This window comes from Desmodus rotundus, chromosome 12 (assembly GCF_022682495.2).
Source record: "Desmodus rotundus isolate HL8 chromosome 12, HLdesRot8A.1, whole genome shotgun sequence".
In the NCBI taxonomy this organism is placed as follows: Eukaryota; Metazoa; Chordata; class Mammalia; order Chiroptera; family Phyllostomidae; genus Desmodus; species Desmodus rotundus.
In genome coordinates, this window is record NC_071398.1 from 72,552,588 (window position 1) to 72,571,121 (window position 18,534).

At 58.0% G+C, this 18,534-nt stretch overlaps 1 protein-coding gene across 5 annotated transcripts in view; it reads right to left on the reverse strand.

The window, feature by feature from the left end:
* Positions 1-1,000: 1,000 nt before the first annotated feature.
* CDK18 (cyclin dependent kinase 18) overlaps positions 1,001-18,534 on the reverse strand; it is a 30,412-nt gene continuing 12,878 nt past the window's right edge. For 2 of the 5 annotated variants that reach the window (XM_024571590.3, XM_045182583.2), the window contains exons 2-16: positions 15,299-15,448; positions 15,029-15,168; positions 14,298-14,423; positions 13,463-13,519; positions 12,595-12,709; positions 12,312-12,406; positions 12,000-12,062; positions 11,215-11,338; positions 10,995-11,115; positions 10,138-10,235; positions 9,836-9,941; positions 9,671-9,713; positions 8,889-8,979; positions 8,447-8,524; positions 1,001-7,811 (exon numbers count right to left, since the gene is read on the reverse strand). In XM_024571590.3, the coding sequence (XP_024427358.1) occupies positions 7,777-7,811; positions 8,447-8,524; positions 8,889-8,979; positions 9,671-9,713; positions 9,836-9,941; positions 10,138-10,235; positions 10,995-11,115; positions 11,215-11,338; positions 12,000-12,062; positions 12,312-12,406; positions 12,595-12,709; positions 13,463-13,519; positions 14,298-14,423; positions 15,029-15,168; positions 15,299-15,422 (1,416 nt within the window). In that variant the 5' untranslated portion in view covers positions 15,423-15,448 and the 3' untranslated portion in view covers positions 1,001-7,776. Of the gene's footprint in view, positions 7,812-8,446; positions 8,525-8,888; positions 8,980-9,670; positions 9,714-9,835; positions 9,942-10,137; positions 10,236-10,994; positions 11,116-11,214; positions 11,339-11,999; positions 12,063-12,311; positions 12,407-12,594; positions 12,710-13,462; positions 13,520-14,297; positions 14,424-15,028; positions 15,169-15,298; positions 15,449-16,932; positions 17,178-17,281; positions 17,425-18,534 lie in introns of those variants that run through there. The other 3 variants (XM_045182574.2, XM_045182579.2, XM_071219722.1) reach the window with 3 other exon arrangements.

The window sequence follows — 18,534 nt, forward strand, 5'->3', positions numbered from 1 at the left end:
TGGGGGTTATGAGGGGATAAGGCCTTCATGAACCTCTTGTTTGCATCAGCATCGGCGTAGGCCTACTTTGTGCCAATAGAACTGAGCCCCTAGTGTTCATGCAGTTGATCAAGAAAGGCTTCTCGGAGGAGGAGAGTTTGAGGGAAATGGCTCCTACAAAATGCTGAAGTGGGAACAGACTGGTTTATGTAAAACTGGGAGCAGGGAGGACACTCTAAGGTCATCTGCGGCCCCCATTCACTGTAGGGACAGCAGCCCTGAGTCCCAGCGAGGAGAAGGCCCCTGGCCAAGGCCCTGTGAGTCTGACTGAGCGGGGGCTGTAGAGGGAAGGCCAGGCAGAGGGAACATGCACAGATGGAGGGGCGAAGGCTCGAGGGAGGAAGCACCGTCAGGGAAAGGTGGACCCTTGGTCCAGTGGACGGGTACAGAGTGTGCAGTGGGCGCTCAGACACGGAGCTGGAGGGAGGGCCAGTCAGGGCTGGGCGCCAAGGCCCTGGGCACCTTGCTTGGGAGAGCACTGCCCCTTGGAGAGGGCAGTGGGACAGTCAGTGAGATGTCTGGAAGCTCCTTGCAGATTGTGGCTACATTCTTTTGTGTATTCTGGGGGGGCGGAGGAAGAAAGAGGGGTGGGGAGTTAGGGTTTGGAAACGCCTAGAAATAAGACCACGTGACTATAAAGGGGCACTTACTTCCGAAGAGGGCTGAGCTCGAGGCAGAGGGGAAGAGAAGGGAGGGACTGGGGAAGGGTGGGTTCCAGCAGGTTCCCAGCGTGTCAGATGTTTCATTTTGAGGCTGATTCGTGTAACTCACAGCTGGGAACTGAGCCTGCCGGGTGGAGGTCCAACTCTCCGAGGCCTGCAAGACTGATGGCCCCTGCAGAGGCTGAGGAAGGGGAGGGTGGGTGGCAGAAAGGAGCAGCCCCGGGCCGGCCGCTCACACCCGCTGGGATTATCACTGGGCATCTGGAGAACACAGATAACGGAGCCCACTTCGAAGCCATTACTGTTATTATTTCTGCAACGGACTTATCTGACCCTGAGCAGACTCTGAGTTCCTTGTGGAGAGAGTGCTCTTTAATTATTTCTGAATCTTTAGGGTTCCACAGAGTGGTTTGGACCAAGGAGACTTTTTTTTTAAATGTCTGTGAATTTTTTTGAAACTTAGATAATGTTTGTTAAGCCCACAGTACTTGTCTAGCACACATCTGCTAGGGAAAGAGACATGGAAATTCTGAAGTCGTGGCGGTTGGGAGGACGGGTAGCCCCCCACAGACAGAAGGGCTTTTATTCACTCCTGGGCCCCATGTAACCCTCTCCCTGTCCAGTGAGTGAGGCCAGCTTCCACCCTGGAGGACAGGTGGCATAACAGCCAGCGCTTACACGGTGCTTTCTATGTGGCCATAGTTTCTGGGAGCTTTCCATGTGTTAAGTCCATCTCCACACTGACTCTATGATCACCTCATTTCACAGAAGGGAAACTGAGGCATGTGGCCCATAACTAGGAGGTGGTGGAGCCAGGATTCAAGCTGAGGCAGTTGAGTTTTGACCCTGCACCGTACTGCCTCTCTTGCTTAAGGATCCCAACCCTCCCCGCTCTTCTGGCGCCATGAAGCTGAGCAGCCAGTTCCATTGCCAAGTGCAACACTTGCCTGGAGGTGTAGGTCACACCTCCAGCCACCCTGAGGGAAACCTTGCATCTGCCCAAGGCAGGACACAGAACTGGGCTCAAACCCCTGGGCCTGTCCCCTCTTCCCTGAAGTAGCCCTCTGTCCCTCATCAGCTCCAGCTTTAGGGAACCCAGGTTAGTTCATTCAAACACCCTAGTCAGTCCCAGGTCTTGAAAGGCCAAGGAAGTCTGGCCTCCAAGTGAGTGGCCAGAGCGGGAAGAGGCCCAGGCACCTTGAAATCCAAGGGGAGGGTTCTTGCCAGCCCAGAAGCCACATCTCGCTCGGCTTCTCTGGGCAGCGCTTCTCACTGGCAGGGCATACCTTGCTGCCCTCTTGGCAGAGACGAGACCCAAGGCACATGGTCAGACCGGGTGCAGACCAGGCCGACCGCAAGTGGGCCCCTTCCTCCGAAACCTGGTAAGGCTTCCCAGTGGCAGTGCGTGCCCCTGGGGTTCCCATCAGGTAGTGTCCCAGCCCTTGCTTGGATGCTCCTCGGGACAGAGGACTCACTATCTCAGAGGGCAACTGACCCACTTTGAGTGACACCTGTGACCCGATGCTTTTTACTGTCAACTCTCCTCACATGTCCACTTCGCCAGCTACATGTGAAACTCTCTTAGAGATAAAACTTGGGGCAGAGGTCCTCTTCTTAAAGTCTTACAGAACCTTTTAGTTAGAATACACATAATACGTTCTTGTAATGGAGACCTTACCAAGGGTGAAGAAAGCAAGAAAAGCAAAAGTATGACCCAATTTTAGTGCCAGGCCTGGGATCCCTGGCGAAGCTGGAATTTCTGCAAGGGGGGGGGTGCAGGGAGATGTTAATGCTACCACTCACTGAGCGCTCTGTGGCATGGATCCTTCCACCCTGTGAAAAAGGTGTTGTCACTATCATTTGAAAAAGGAAGCCGTGGCACAGAGAGGTTGTTAGGTGCTGGAGGTGACCCAGCTTTCCAGCAGCAGAGCTGGGATTGGAATCTAGGTCTGTGTACGTTGGAGCCTGGGATGTGCAAGACTCCTCCCCGGGAACCCAGCACCCAGCTGACCCCTCCTGGGAAGACACAGATGGCATGAAGAGTTTTTGTTGAGTCTGAGCTTTTTTTCAAAAAATTGGTAAATTTTAAAAGAATGACTAACGGACAATTCCCTCCCCACCCGGTGACTGCGCCCTCACAGGAGGAAGCAGAGACCACATCCTGGGGACTCTGAGGCGCTGAGCGGAGGGCCCGAGTCAGTCACGTGTGCACTTCACGTCCTGGGAACAGCCTGGTGCAGAATCGGGACTCCTCAGACGAGTGACGAGTGAGAGAGGAAAGGGGCTCGGGAAGAGATGGGAAGATGAGGGACTGGCCTAGAAGCTCCAGGCAGGGCGGAGGGCTGACTGCACCCGGGAGGACAGCGCCGCATACCTGCCACACAGCCATGGCCACGGCACCCCATGCCTTGTGCTGGTGTCCTAGGACACGGCCCAGCGGGCAGGAGGGAGGTATACAGCTGCATATCAAGAAAACTCTTCTGGGGAGTGAGGCTTGGGGTGGACAGTGAGGAGAGGCTGCAGTCTTCCTTCTTGGGGGAGAGGCCAGCTGAGAGGATTGCTCTCTGGGTATCAGTGTGACCAGGGCCACTCCCAGAAGAGGAAGGAGGGGAGGGGCAGGAAAAGCTGGTAACAGTGGGAAAGGGGGAGAGGTAGAAGGAGAGATGGAGGGTGGGAGGGAGAGGAGGAAAGGACGATGAGCACAGAAGGTGGTGGACAAAGGGCATCTGCCGTCCCATGGGAGCTGCCCTCCGCCCCGCCCGTCCTGTCTGGGGAAGGTTGGGACAAGTTCACTGGAGCTGGGCCCCGACAGCTCCGGTCAGCCTCTGGAGCCTGGAAAAACCGAGGTCAGTGGCTTCCCATCTCAGAAAGAAAGCTGGAGCCCCTCCCATGCCCCACAAGACCCCACCTGAGGGATTCTCAACTCTGGCCACACATTAGGGGCATCTGGGGAGCTTTTCAGGAACTACTGATGCCTGGTCCCCCCAGCAGAAAATCTGGGCGAATGGGTCTTCGCTGGACCTCCCGGGCAGAACCACCGCCCCAGGTGAGGCGGGAGCCAGCCCGCCTGCCACCCTGCCCATGGCTGTGAGAATACTCTGTCCTTGGGGGACCACAGGGCTCACCCCCAAACTTATCAGAGAAGCCCCTCACCCTGTGCCATCACATCCCCTGACCCGGCTTGCTTTTGCTTCATCACACCTGACCCCTCGATGGACCATGTGTTCGTCTGGGTGGTGTCTTTCTAAGCTCTGAGAGTGAAGACGTGGTGGTCTTGTTCACCGCCCCATTCGTGGTGCCTAACAGTGCCTGGCACGCAGTGCGTGCTTGGTAAAAACCTGCTGTAAGAAAGGCCATTTCAACCAGCAGGTCTGCTGCTGGAAGGCGAGGGTGGAGTCATACATCTTAGTGTCCTGTTGCCCCCACAGGGCCTGGCTGTGGCCAATTCATGGCGCTGACCATTTGCTTTGGAGACAGAGGGGCTCATGGGGTGCAGTGGAATGTCGAGACTGGAACCGGGGGTCAGGACAAAGATGGGCCAAAGGGGCTGAGCTGCTTCAAGGAAGGGAGGAGGTCTGGCAACAGTGTCCAGGTAGCCTAGCAGGACAAAGCAAAGGGTTGGGCATCAGCCCCGATCATAGGGCTCAGACCAGACCGTAGGGACAGGGTGACTGGGAGCCCACAGGAAATGGGGAAGGAGAGGCAAAGGAGAGCCAGCCCCAGGTCCCATCTGTGTGGGACCTGATATGGGTCAGGACCCAGCGTGTGATCTGGTGTCACTGCCTCCCTTGCAAACAGGACCTTCCCTCAGGCACTGCAGGGCTCCTGCCAGTGGACACATGAAGGGAAGGGCCAGTCAGGCCCCTGGGCATTCCTGATCCATCCCAGGAGCAGATGGCAAAAATGAGGCTGAAGGGGGAAATGACTTGCTAAAGGGGGCTTTAGCCCCAGACCCCCACTGAATGGGGAAGGCCCCTGTTTGTAAGAGCCCCCAGGAGGCAGGACATGATGGTTGGGGGGGGGGGGGCTTGCCCAGGAAACAGGGCTCCAGGCCGCTGGCCCTGTGTTGTGGCCGTCTGCCCACTGGAGAGCCCGCTGGCAGCCCTCACAGCTCTGCCCTGGTGAATGGTAACTAGCAGCCAGGCCCCTCCAGCTTCCTGCTCTGAAACCTTTGTTTTCCCATTGAAGGCTTGTGAGCACTAACTACATAGTGTAAGCCTGTCCAGCTGAGCCCCTCAGGCTTCTAGGGCAGAAACTCAGAGTGCTTCTTAAGTTCCCCAGCCCATGTGAGCCTTAGCAAAGGCCCAAGGCTGAGGCAGCAAGATCAGTGACCCCCAAGGAAGACTCTTAAAGGGGCAGGAGCCCCTGTGAACTGGCGGGTGGCCACTGCCTGTAACTCAGTGGTGGTCTTGCAAGGTGCTTCAGCAAAGCAGCATCTGCCCTGGATCCTACCCTGGTTGCCCGGATTCCTGGAACTCCACACTGTCTGCACCTCCCCCTTCTCCACTCCCACCCCTCCCTGAAGACCAAGGGCTGGGATGGCAGACCTGGGGTTCTAATTTGCTACGTGACCCCCGGACAAGTCTTTTAAGGCCTGGAAGCTCACTGTTCTCACCTGCAGAGGCGGGGGGGCGGGGGGGGGGGGCGGGGAATGTCTCAGGAGACGCCTCTACGCGTGGACTGGTGCACTGCTCGGAGCTTTGTGAACATCAGGGCCCATCCAGTCTCATCCCCAACTCAGCTCAAAAGGCCAGGCTCTGATTCCCACCCTTGGGTTTCCCAGCCCCTGCCCTCTCATGGAGCACGGACTGTCCTAGTTTGGAGACTGGCTGTCTACAAAAAGGTGAGGAGGTCTAGGCTGGTGACCTGGTGGGCCAAGCATCAAGTCCTTGTCCGTTCCTTCCTTCCAGGGCCTTGGGAGACATCACTCCCCTCAGTACAAGTAGCTTCCTCCTCCGGAAAGCAGACACCCCAAATGAGTCCACCGAACGGGGAGGTCAGAAGGAGTGGCTCAAGAGCCTCACATTCTCCGAGCAGTCTCGGGAGAACACAGCCAGACACTGAGCTGGGGACAGAGCAAGGTGCTGAGGACTGTGGGAGATGTGTGTGAGAGGAGGCTGCAGGCAGATGCGGGCTAAGAGGAGGTCTGGGCAGCTCTGGGGACATGGAGTCCAGATGGCCCAGAATCACTGTGAGGTTTGGACCTAGTTCTGCTGCCCTTGGCCTTGGCCATCCCCAATGTCAACCTTCTTGAATCTTCCTCCCTCCCAAGAAGTCAGGGAGCCACTTGGTTGGGGAGAACAAGGGCTGGTTACAGCAGACAGAACTGTAGACCCCTCTCCAGACTCCGACTTCACTGTCCTGGCCTCAGGCACCACCTGGGCCAAGGCCGGATGTAGGCCTCCTCCACGCCCACCCACAACACCGGGCTGACTTCCAGCCCGAAACAAAGCAGCATCCAAAATACAGCAGGGAGCGCACCCTCCTACAGCCCAGGTGGGTTCAGAGACACACACAAATCTAACTCTGCACTTTATACACACACACACACACACACACACAAGCCTACCCACACTCCTGAGACCCAGAGAAGGCCTCCATCTTTGGCATCCATCTGTCAAATTGAGCTTTTCTGCATGCGAATGCCTGCTCCTTTCAGTACATGAATTAAATACGTCACCTGTCTTTGGCTGAGTCACAGGACATTCACAGTACCCTGGGTGAGAAGTGGAGGGACTCATAGGGAGGCAAAGACCCTCCAGGGCCGCTCCTCAGGCTGAGGGTGGGACTGGGCCAGTGCTGGGCCAGACAGGTCGGGTCTGGCCCCTGCTTAGCCTGGCTATTCAAGACTCAGCCAAGTGTGGAGGTGCCCATAGGGACACAATGGGCATGCCCCAAAGGGTGCCGAGGGGTGCCTTCTTCAGGGGCCAAGGCCCCTCTTACTGCCAGCCCCTTTGAAGGGGCTCTCAGCATCCAAGCCTGTCCCATCCCATCCCACCTTCCTCTACGTCACAGTAGCATTTACACCTGCCTTCTCGTGAACACCCTCTGGGGAGGCTGGTGCCAGGATTGGGTGCGGCAAGGACAGGGCCACAATGGCTGGGAAGGAGGGGACAGGGGAGGTTGTGCTGGCTCTCAAGAGCCAAGGCCAGGCTGGCACCAGTGTCAGGGTGACCCTGCATTTCTGGGTGCTGTCCTCAGGACCCTGGCCCAGGGCTGGCTTATCAGCACTCGGACGTGATAAGCAGGAACCGCTCTCGGGAAAGGCTGGAAAGGTAGGAGCCTGGGTCAGAGCTCCAAGGGCAGAGAGTGTTCTACCACCCACCAACTTTAGGCAGACCCATTCAGGCTAGGGTGACGGGCGGGGCCGGTGGAGGCACAGGAGTACAGTTGGCCGTACCAGGCTGCCTCCGGACTCAGCTGGGCATCCAGCAGCATGGGGGGACTCTGGCAAGGAGCGGGGAACGGAAACAGGGTGGGGAGATGACTAGGAGTGGGGATGGGCTGCTATTCCCCTGTTGCTACAGGGATACCCACTCCTTAGGTGGGGGGTGGGCTTTGGCACACACACTGGTACCCAGGATTTCAGGGTCCTGGAAAAGGTGCCACATCACTTCCTGCTTTGAGGGGAAGAAGGTGAAAGGTGTGTAGGCTCCAAGGTTCCCATAAGGGGCTCCACCAAACTGGTGAGATGGGCGGGCCCCTGGGGGAGGCATGCTGGTACCCATGTCCAGGGCACTGTGCTCGGCCTGATGGCTGAATTCTCCTATCCCTGTGGATCCCATGCGGATGCCCGAGGACTTTGGGGAGGGAAAGAGTCCAAGGTCCCTCCCTTCCCCCTCACCTCCTCCCAGGGCAGGTAATGGAGAGGTTGGTGTCTAGGCAAAGGCCACTGGGGAAACATGTGGAAAGCAGGGTCAGGACCCAGCTGTGGCCAGCAGAGCTGCAAGACGTCTTCTGGGCAAGCCTTAGCCCTTTTTTCTCGGTCCTCCGAGGGCCGAAGAAGCCCCCTCCAGCCTGCAGTTGTGGTCAGTGCAACCTCTCATCCCGCGAGCCGCAGTGGGGTGGGCACAGCTCAGAAGATACTCTGTCGCCGGTTCTTCCCTCGTCCTGGAGAAAAGAGGGGAAGAGGGGGACTGCATGGAGGACGCTGGGCCGGGGGGAAGGGCATGCTCCGGAGCTGCGGATAGAGCAAGCAAGAGCACGTGCGTGGAAGCTGGTCAGTCCTGGATTCAAGTCCTGTCTCGGCTACTCAGGAGCTGCCTGAAATCGTGTCTTAACTGCTCACAGCCTCAGTTTCACTGACTGGGGAGCATTAATAGTACCAACTTCAAGCGGTTCTAAGGATTCAGTGAGACGATGCATGGAAAGTGCCTGACACTTCCAAGGTCATCAGCTGGTTTAGGGACAAAGTACAGCTCTCCAGGGTGGAGGCTACTTAGAGAGCTCAGGACTTGCGGAGAGAACACGCCAGGGAGAGCATGTGCCTTCATCAGCGCTTTGTTAGATGCAGCCCAGTTCTGTCTAGGGTGGGGGTTGAGGAGGGAGACACTAGAGGAGGAAGCCTGAGCCAGAGATAGGGAAACCCGCCCCTTCCCTGCTCCCCATGGGCCCCCGGAAAGGAGGCCATGCTGATTTCCCATCACACGAGGGGCTGCTGGGCCCCATCTCTGTTCCTCCAGAAGGAGGAGCAGCCTGCCCGGTCTCCTGTAATAAGGGGCGGTGGTGGAGGCACAAGGCCCTACCTGGCTGCTGAAAGGCCAGGCCCCGGTAGCCTGGGTCCTTCTGGAGCTTGATCTCCTTCAGGGAGAAGATGGAGGCAGCTGCAGTGAGAGAGGAGGAAGGCAGGGAGAGAACTGAGTGGAGCCGGCCCTGCTCCTCGAGCCTGTGGCCCCCACACCCATCAGGTGCCTGGAGCTGGGGACACCCCCTGGCTGGGGAACCCCTTTAGTTAGGACTGGCCAGGAGCAGCTAACTGGGCCTTTCAGGCAAAAACTCAAAGAGCCACAGTTTGTCCCCTTAGTCACAAATGAGAACCCAAGGAGGGGAAGCCACGTGCCCAAGGCTGCTCAGCTGGATCGAGGGCCTCTGGCCTTTTTGTTACAGTTCTTGCACTCACACCTGCTGCCACCTTTCCTAGTTCTGGGGTGGCCCTGCTCCCTCCCCCAGCCTCCCCCTGACACTCACTGTCTTCGAGCTGGTGCACCTGTTCTCCCAGAGACCGGAAGTAGGGGTGATTCAGGGCTGCCTCTGCTGATATGCGACTCTTCGATTCATACTGAAAAGCACAGGGGTCTGTTGGGTCCTGGCTGGGGGGCTGCAGGGACCCCTTTGGGAAGTGCTACTCCTATGCTAAGTTAGACAGCCAAAAATGGAGGGGCCTGAGTCTAAGCTGAGAAGCCCCTGGGGTCAACTGTGCCTGCTTCCACCTCCAACCCAGCTCAAGGCTCCCACCAGGAGAAAACCGGAAATGGGACTTCAGGAGAGTGACCTCCTCTTGGGATAGAAATGCAGATGCTAAAGCAACCACAACCATGCCACTAATAATAGTAATATCACTGTGGAATACCAACAAGCATCCTCTGTGGTGTGCTTGCTCCATGCCACGCCCCATATTAAGTGTGTCCCACAATCTCAGTTCAGCCTCACGGCCACCTTATAAAACATGGATGATTAATTCCCCTCTGCCGTTGAGGAAACTGAAGCACAGAAGAGGTCTGTAACTTGCCCAAGCTACATAGCTAGTGAGTGGGTTTGAACTGCGGTTTGAATTCAGAGCGCACCCACTCCAAGTCTGGGGAAACCGGCGCTCCTCTGGGCCTGGGTGGGGATGGGGTGGAGGGTAAGGGGTGGGGGGCAGTTCAGACTTGTGAGCGTGAGCACAGAGGTGGGCAGAGGGCCACAGTGGGGTCTTAAGGCTTCAGTGGTCTTTGGTGCCCGTTCCTGGACCCAGCTGAGGGCACACTCACCAGGAGAAGGCTGGTCAGGAGGTTGATGCCATCTGAGTCCAACCTGCAGGAGGAAGGAGCTGGCACAGGCCTGGCCTGGGCGGGGTGGGGAGGCTGGGGTGGGTGGCCACCTCAAGAGGGGACAGCCAGGACCACAAGCAGGAGAGATGTGGGGAGGCAGGCTACCTGGGAGCATGGCTGATGAGCGGCTGGGGGAGGTACCGGGGGAAGTTGTAGGCACGGAATTCAGACAGGGCCATCACTCCAGGCCATGTCTCTTCTACAGGGGTCCCTGAGGAAACAAAAAGGGGTGGGAGGCATGGTAAGGAGCCAGGGCCAAGGGCGACTGGGAGGCGTGCAAAGTAGGGTGAGGCAGAAAATGGCCAAGGCCACAGGTGCAGTCGCTCTTCCCAGTCCCTTTAAGCGCCAGGGCTAGACAGAGTTCTGACGCCCCTGGTGGCCCTGTTGGGGGAGCGCAGCAGACTGACCGAGGAGTCGAAAGATGAGGTGCAGCTCCTCCTTGACTGTGGAGCCCGGGAAGAGGGGCCTCCCTGTGGCCATCTCGTAGTGAATGCAGCCCACGCCCCTGCGGGGAGCAATGGGCAGGGGCGCGTCAGGCTGGGCCTGCTCACACCCACCCTTCCGAGGGCTGCTCCACCGCAGTGCCCTGTCCCACAGTGGCTCAGACACGTCCTGGCACTGGGGCGGGTGGCCCAGGACAGCAGAGGCTCCTAGTACAGCCCAGCCCCCCACAAAAGCCTCTCTCTGGAGGCGTCTCTGGGCTCTAGGACACTCTGCCCACTCCCCTTTCACCCTGTGATACTTCTTTAAGTGGTGTTCTCAAACGTTTTCCACGTGGTGTGTTCCCACTGGAAGAGAAATCTTAAACCCATTCTCCATTCTCCTAAAGGACCTGGCACAGGGCTCAGGGGCCACTCATCAGAAACCTGTGCTTCAGTTTTAAAATTCATCCTACAACAATAAACAATACCCATGCTTGTTTTAAGAATATATTCTTTCCAAAACTTTCAGTAGAACTGATGCTTGGGGAAGAGCCATCATATTCACTGGGGCGGGGCGGGGGGTGGTATGTGGCTCCTGTACCCTCCATAACCCCCTGGGGGCCCCGGGGGAATGTCTCAGAAGCACGGCTTGGAGGGTCTATTTAGACACAGGAAACCCCAATGTGGTTCAGACTTCATCCTTTGACAGCCAGTCCAACAGGCTGCCGCATGGCTTCTGGTCAAAGGGGGCCAGGCCGCTCTTCACAGATGGACTTGGGCAGCAACAGGGAGTCTGGGGGTGTGGAAGGTGCCCCGCCCCAAGTCCCGTGACACTCACTCACCACATGTCAATGGGAGTGGAGTACTCTGTGGACCCCAGCAGCACATCAGGGGGCCTGTACCACAGGGTCACCACCTCATTGGAGTAGGTCTTCGTGGGCACCGACTTGGCCCGGGCCAATCCTAGGGACAGACAGGTCACTGAACCTCTCCCCACAACGGCACCTGCATTCTAAGGAGACTGTCCACCCCCCACCTGGCCCTGGGGACTCCGGTCCTCACCAAAGTCAGCCAGCTTCAGCTCCCCTCTCTCGTTGATGAGCAGGTTCTGGGGTTTCAGGTCCCGGTGCAGGATCTTGCGGCGGTGGCAGTAGGCAAGGCCCCGGAGCAGCTGGAACATGAAAATCTGAGGCAGGAGGGAAGAGAAGGGGGAGCAGTGTGAGGTGGGAATGTGTCCCATCTGGGAGACCCTGCGCCTCTGCCCCATGGCTGGGACTCAGATGGGGACAGGGACTGGGCAGGGGTGAGGTACCTGGAGAGCTGCCTTGCCCACTCTGCAGCCCCATCACCCCAGGGAACCCCGTCCAGAGGGAAGGGCACCAGGTGTGCAGAGGAGGTGGGAAGGACAGGGGAGAACAGACAGTTCTCTAGCCTGGGAGCTGAGGGGCCACAAAGGGCCAGGAAGCCCGCCGCATGGCGGTGCATGAGCTTGATTCTGGTAAACACCAGAGATCATTCATCCTTCTGAGCTCCCCAGGGGCCTCCCTCACCCTAGGAGGTAACTGCGGCTCTCATCTGACAGATGGGAAAACTGATGCTCAGAGTTGGGGGTCATGTTGTGTCCACAGCTAGGTGGTGGCCGAGGGTATGTGTCTGGGTGGTGGGGTGAGGGCTCGGCACGGTGCCCGGTCCTCTCTGAACAGTGCTGCTCCTCCCTCCGCCCTACACTGAAGGTCTATGCAAACTCGGCAGCCTGGGCCCTGGTGGGGAGGGTGAGTTCCCATGCTGGGCTTGAGAACAGGTGCATGCCAAGATGGACAGAGGCCTAAGTGTGTGGGGTCCCCCACCTTGACGTTGTGCATGCTCATGAGGTTTCCACAGTGGTCCAGATACTGCTTCAGGTCACTGTCCTGGAACACAGAGCCTGGCTCAGCCATGGCCTGTCCTGACCCCTGGCCGGAAGCCCCTCCCTGGGTAAGGCCGAAGCCCAGGAGTGGGACAGGTCCCTGGCTCAAAGCTGCCCCTAGGCCTGGGCCTTGGCCCACTCCTGTCTGGAAATGTCTGAGAACTTGATTTTATAACAAGGCCTGGGACACCCCCCACCTCCCTCACCTTGGCCACCCTACCGCCACCACAAGGAGAGGAAGGTCCCAACTCACCAGGTACTCAAACACCAGGGTGAGGGACCGCTCTGTGTGGATGAGGTCATGCAGGGTGACAATATTGGCATGCTTCAGGTTCTTCAGTAGAGACACTGTGGGGAGACAGGCCCACCTGGGTCCCTGGGTCCCCAAGCGGCCCTCATGTCCTCTCTTCCCAAGATCAGCCCCCTGAGTCCCCACTCCTGCAGTGGCCCTCCACCCCAGGCTCCCACCAGGGCTCCGGCCAATGGACCCCTCCTCCCACGGGTGCTCAGGAGCTGGGGACTCTAGGGTGCTGTACCCTCGCGGATGGCCGTGCATGGTGCCCCCTCCTCGTGCTCCAGCCGGATCTCCTTCAGGGCCACAAGGTTCTCCGTCAGCTTGCTGCGCCCTTTGAAGACTGTGGCGTAGGTGCCCTGGGAAAGCAGCCCAGGAGCCCCAGCAACACTCAGGTCCAGCTCTCCTCTGTCCAGCACCCCCTCTTTGTGCCTCTGCTGTGACTGTGACTTCGGTTGGAGGGCCCTTCCCCCTTCTCCTCCCTTCACTTCTCTGTGAAACTGTCCCTAACTCCTCCCAGGCCAGCTGCCCCTCTATTATAATGCCAGTTGGTTCTTGCTGAAGTTGTGCAGGTCTCTCCGGGTTTCTATAGGGAAAGGGCCTTCTTCCTCCTCTCTGTAAACCTTTGCCCACCCCAGCCTCCAACAAAAAGCCTGGGGCGGTGACTACAGAAGCAGCTAACAGCACTGAACTACATGCCAGGCACTAAGTGTTTGCTGTACAAAAGCTTATTATAGGAACCTCTTCAATCTGCACAACAACTCTGTAAGGGGGAACAGTTACAAGCTCCATTTGACAAAGGAAGGAAGGCAGGAGCAGAGAGGTCACATAACGTGCCCAAGGTCACCAAGCTAAGAAACAGTAGAGCTGGGATTCGAACTCAAACAAGAAATACTTGCAGGGAAAAAAAGCCTGGATCCTGCACAGGACCCACAGACAACTCCATCCTCACGCTCTCCTCCAGGACCTGGGCCCACCTCAGCACCAGCCAAAGGCTGAGCCTGGCTGGAGAGCCACGTTCACAGGGCAGGTCGGGGAGGGCTGGGGGGCACCTGTCCTTCTCCTAGCCAGCCTGCCTGGCTGCCCTGAGAAGACCAAACCCAGCCTCTTACCTCCCCCAGTTTGTCCAGTTTCACATATGTTTCCAGTTTCCCAAAGCCGATATCTGACTGAGAGGAAGAGACATAGGGTCCTGTGAGCTCGAGGGCCCGGCAGCCCCAAGACTACACCTCCCCTGCTCCAGCTTCTGGGAGGACAGGTACTGAGGCCCCATTGGGAAGAAGGAATGACTGAGGTTTGCAGGGGCCAGGACAGCCACAAGTCCTTCCTCTTCTCCTCCCTGCCGTCCCTGTGGTACAGGAGGAAGCCCTTGCAAGTGGGCAGTTGCTTCCTGCCCTGGTGGGGTAGAGGGTGTGGAGCCCAGGGCCCTAGTGTCTCGGGTGGCCTCAGCACACCTTCCCCAGTCTGTCTCCATCTTGCTCAGGCTACTAGCTCCAGGAATTGTCTTTCCTCTCTGCTGTACCTCGATGTCCAGTTCAGAAGCCACCACCCCAATAGCCTCTCTCATCAGCACACCTCCTGTAGCTCAGTGACACCCAACCCTTAACAATACAGATTCCTGGGCCCTGCACCCAGAGAGTCTGACACTGTGGGTATCTGGAGTGGGGACCAGAGTCTGTTTTGGAAGATGCTCCCAGGGAAACCTGACAGGCAGCCAGGACTGGGCAGCACATACCAGCTGGTCTATTGATCTCATCCCGCTGGAGACCCTGGGGCCCAGAGGAGGCTTAGGGGTCAGCCCCACCCCTGGTGGGATCCATCTATGGAGTGAATGTTGACCAAGGGCATGGTCTATGTGGATCTGTTGTGACCAGCAGGTGGCGCCAGACACTCAGGAACTTCCCAGAACCGCTGCAGGGCTGTTGTGGTGTCCACCCTGGGACTCACCAGGGATGCTCGGCGGGACCTGCGGCTAAGCGGTTTGGGCAGGTCTGGGCTCTCCAGCTGTAGCTTCTGCAGGAATTCCTGGGGCAAGCGGATGTCCATGGGCAAAGAGAGCCTCTTACTGATGTCCTGCAGTAGTTGGGATAAGACATGGACACCAGTGTTTGCTCCAGGGTAGCTAGTGCTGTGGGATCCCTGCCTCTCACCCTGGGCCTGGCTCTCCCTGTAGGGCAACCCCGGCAGGGCTAAGCCACATGCTGTGACCCCAGGCTCACGGCCACTTCAATGATGTGCTCAGAAACATACGTGAACGCCCGGGGGACTGGGGGCTGTGTGACCTTTGGAGGCCCCTTTCCCTTTCTGGGCCAGCAGTATCACCAACTGCCAACTGAGATCCCCGCAGACACCACGATTCCGGAAGCACATCTTCCACACACTGGGGTGCGTGCATTTGGGTCATAAGAACAACAGTCAAGTTGTCTAGCCCTTGCTATGCAGCAGGAATGTTCCAAGCCTTGGCATATATTAACCCACCTAACCTTCACAATGACCATTTTAACACAAGGAGACTCTGGTATACTGAGGTTGACAAACTTTCCTCAAGGTCACGGAGCTAATCAATGGCTGAGCTGGAACCTGAACCCATGAAGTCTGGCTCCCAGGCCACCACCCTTCTGGGCACACAGTAGGGGACGCATGCTGCCACATCCATGGGACGGAGCCCGAGTCCTCACCTCCATGGAGAAGCGGCGCTGGTTCTGCCGCCGGCACTGCACGCCAGGGGACGGCTGCCCGGGCTCCTCGCCGCTGTCTGTGGGGGAGAAGGTGCTGGAGTCTGGCTGGGGGTCTCTGCCAAGAGGACCGAGCTGCAGGTCTGCGAGGGAGAGGAGGGGGGTCTGTGTCCTCCCTCCATTCTCCCCCAAGGCCAGCAGTGAAGGCGTGGTCAAGGAGGGCAAGAACGGGCTTTGGGGGAGATGCCGAGGCCAGCAGCCCCAGCCCCTCACCCTCATTGCGCTGGTTGTGCAGCTGGGTGAACTGCTCTGTGAACTCAGTCAAGGACTCCTCGATGGTCTCGGTGCGGGGCACGGACAGGGAGAAGCGGCGCTTAAAGTTCTTCATCTTATTCATGATCAGCAGGGACCAGGCAGCAGGTCCTGAGAAGCGAGAAGTGAGAAGAGCCAGCCGTGAGAACAAGGGGGGGGCAGTCGACCCCAAAAGTGAATTCCAGACCTCAGTCTTCATCTTCCCAGCAAGCTCTGCCACCCTGCACTGGGCAGCCAGGGTATAAGCTCCCGGAGGGGAAGTCCAGGCCCTCTGCCGCACTGGGAGTGCCCCCAGGATTCCCTGCCCTGGGGAAATGCTCAGAATATGGATCAGTCAGAACCACAAAGGATTGCTCATAATGGCAGCATGAAGTGACAAGGGGATCCTGGAGGCTGTCCCAGGGCCAGAAGGTCGGGACCTTTTAGTTGCTGGAGGTCTAGAGAGTTCTGGAAGGAAGGCTGCATGGCAGGGAGAGCACCAGAACCAGGTGGCTCTCTGGCCAGCAGCTCTTTACCAAGTTGTGTGCAAGAGCTTGGACACGTCAGCAGCCAGTAAGCCTCATTAATTGATGCTTAGAAGCTAAGCATCAATGGGACAGAGAGTGGTCCAAACCCCATCTCGTCTACTACCAATACCTGGAGGTCCCTCTCTGGCTTGTCCTGGGTCCCCAGGAGACAGAAAAGAGAGGAAAAAGACGAGAGAGGAGGGGTATGCATTTGAGCTGGCCCAGCCTCATCTCTCCAGCTGAAATTTGGGAGGTCAGGGGCAGCTGAAGGTCTCAGAGGAAACACAGAAGTTGGCTGGACAGAGGGACCCAGAGGAGAGAAAACAGTGGGGGAGGGACAGGCCTCTCCGCTCACCCTTGGGGCCCTTCCCCAGCCAAAAGGGGTTCTCTCCCTGCATCTCCTCAGTCCTCTTGCCCTCTGAGCGAGGGGACACCCCGCTGGCCTCCCAAGGAGACTTGTGCAGCTGCTATTTCCCGCAGACCCTTCCTTCTCTGTCCTGCCCTGAAAACCCGGGGTGGGGCTGTCCCTCCTCCCCTCCATGGTTTCCTAAGCTCCCACTGGGGCCGCCCTCTCATCTTGCTCTGCCCACATCCCCCAGCTGCAGTGGGGCTGGGTCCCAGAGGTCCCACAAGGGCCCCCACCCTCACCTGCCAAGAAGACATCAGTGCCAGTCCTGTGATGGGAGGGGCCACCCTGCACCCTCTCCCAGCTTTTACCCACGCACCAGGCACAGCCTATTCCAGAGGATGCTCTCAGCACTGTCACTGGCCACTACCCAGTTGCCAAGGCAACCAGGCGCCTCCTGAATCCTCTGGTTTAAGGGATTATGGGTCAGTACATGTTTGCTTTGCTTAATGATCACATCCTTCTGTCCTCAGCCAGAAAGGACCCTGAATGTTCCTGGCTGCCCCCAATGCACCTAAGTTTGGCCCCCAGCTCCCCTGAGCCCCGAGACTGGGCACTTCCAACCTCAGGCTTGCACCTCTCAGAATGCAGGCTTTGGGTCTGCACTGCCAGCTAAGCCTCCCTGTCAGTGGGCCCTGAAGTCTCACCCAGTTCAGCTCTGCAAACAAGGACGGAGGACCTACCATGGGTCAGGCACTGTGTTAGGCACTGTGGTTACATTGGTAAGTAAAGCGTGGTCCTTATTCAAGGAGCCCAGGGGCTGGTGAGGCCTCCTCAGATGCAAAGGTAGCTAAGAGCTCATCTTCCAGCTGCCTCGGCCAAGCCCACCGGCCGTGCACTTTCCCAACGCTCCACCTTGGAGCTCATTCCTGCAGCAACCTCAGCCACGCCTCACGCTTCTGTGCAACGTCTCGGGCCTGCCACCCACCTCGCAGTCTGTGTGCGGCCAACCCAGGGGGGGCCTGTAATAGAGGGGTCAGCCTATGAGTCTCAGTGACAAGGGGCCCAGACACACCCTCCCTGTGGACTCACACTTCCCAGCGTGACAGGAGAGTGGAGATGTCCCTAGTACATGGGCCAGTTGTTTACAACATTGGCCGAACATCAGCATCACCGGGACGTTTTGTAAAAATTCAGATTCCTGGGTCTCACCCTCACATTCTGGAACTGAGGCTCTGAGGATGACAACCGGGAAAATGCAGTTTTTAAAAACATCCCCAGCCCTGGCCACTGTGGCTCAGTCGGTTGGAGCATCATCCTGCAAACCAAAAGGTCATGGATTTGATTCCTGGTCAGGGAACATGCCTGGGTTACAGGCTTGGTGTCCAGGGCATGTACAGGAGGCAACCGATCGAAGTTTCTCTCTCCCTCTCTCCAAAATCAGTAAGCATGTCCTCGGGAAGGATTAAAACAAAACACAAAAACTAAAAAGTGCACCCAATGATCTGGACATGGAGCCATGGTGGGGAAGCTTCTGAGGTCCAGGTAAGGGAGAGTGATCTGTCCAGGTTTCTGGGCTGACAGACTGGCTGAGACGGCGACTCCTCGAAGCTGGGGAGGTGCAGGAGCGCCCCCAAGAAGGAAATGTCGACAGCCCAGGCCCCATCATGATGGTCTGTGGGGGTGGGCGGAGCCAGGCCCTTGGCTCCCTGAGCTCTGCACTTTACTAAGAGGGGCCAGCCACGCCTGCTTCTAACAATAGGGAACCCCCGAAAAGTGGTCCTGCAGTCTGAGATTTAGGGGACGGAGCAGTGGGCCTGTGACTCAGCAACCCACCAGTAGCCACCATCAATCTCATGTCTTGCCCGTGTAGGAGGGGAGGAGGAGCTCATTGAAAGCCTTTTGGGGAAGAGGCCCCCAATTTCTACAGGAACAAGGAGACCTAGCCCGTACCTGCTTTCTTCATGTACAGTTAGGAGCAAGGAGCCACCAGCTGGGTTGGGCGGGGCAGGGGATGATGGGACAGGGAGCCAGAGGGAGGGTGAAATTGGGGACAGCTCACTCAGGCGGGAATGTGGGGCCGGGCAGTGCAGAGGGATGGGGACCAGCTGGTCTCCACTGCCCTGAGAAGAGACCAGGAGGAAGTGGCTGTCAGTGTTGTAGGAGCGATGGAGGTCCAGTGTGGGGATGGACTTCCGGATGGTTACAGGGGGCAGGTGGCAAGGGTGGTGACCACAGCCCAGAGTAGCTGCCACTCTCTGCAGGGGACAATCGGGGCATTGAGCCCAGCAGGGTCTTGGGTGTGACAGGGCAGCCTGGGCAGTGAATGGCCTGTTGTCCCACAG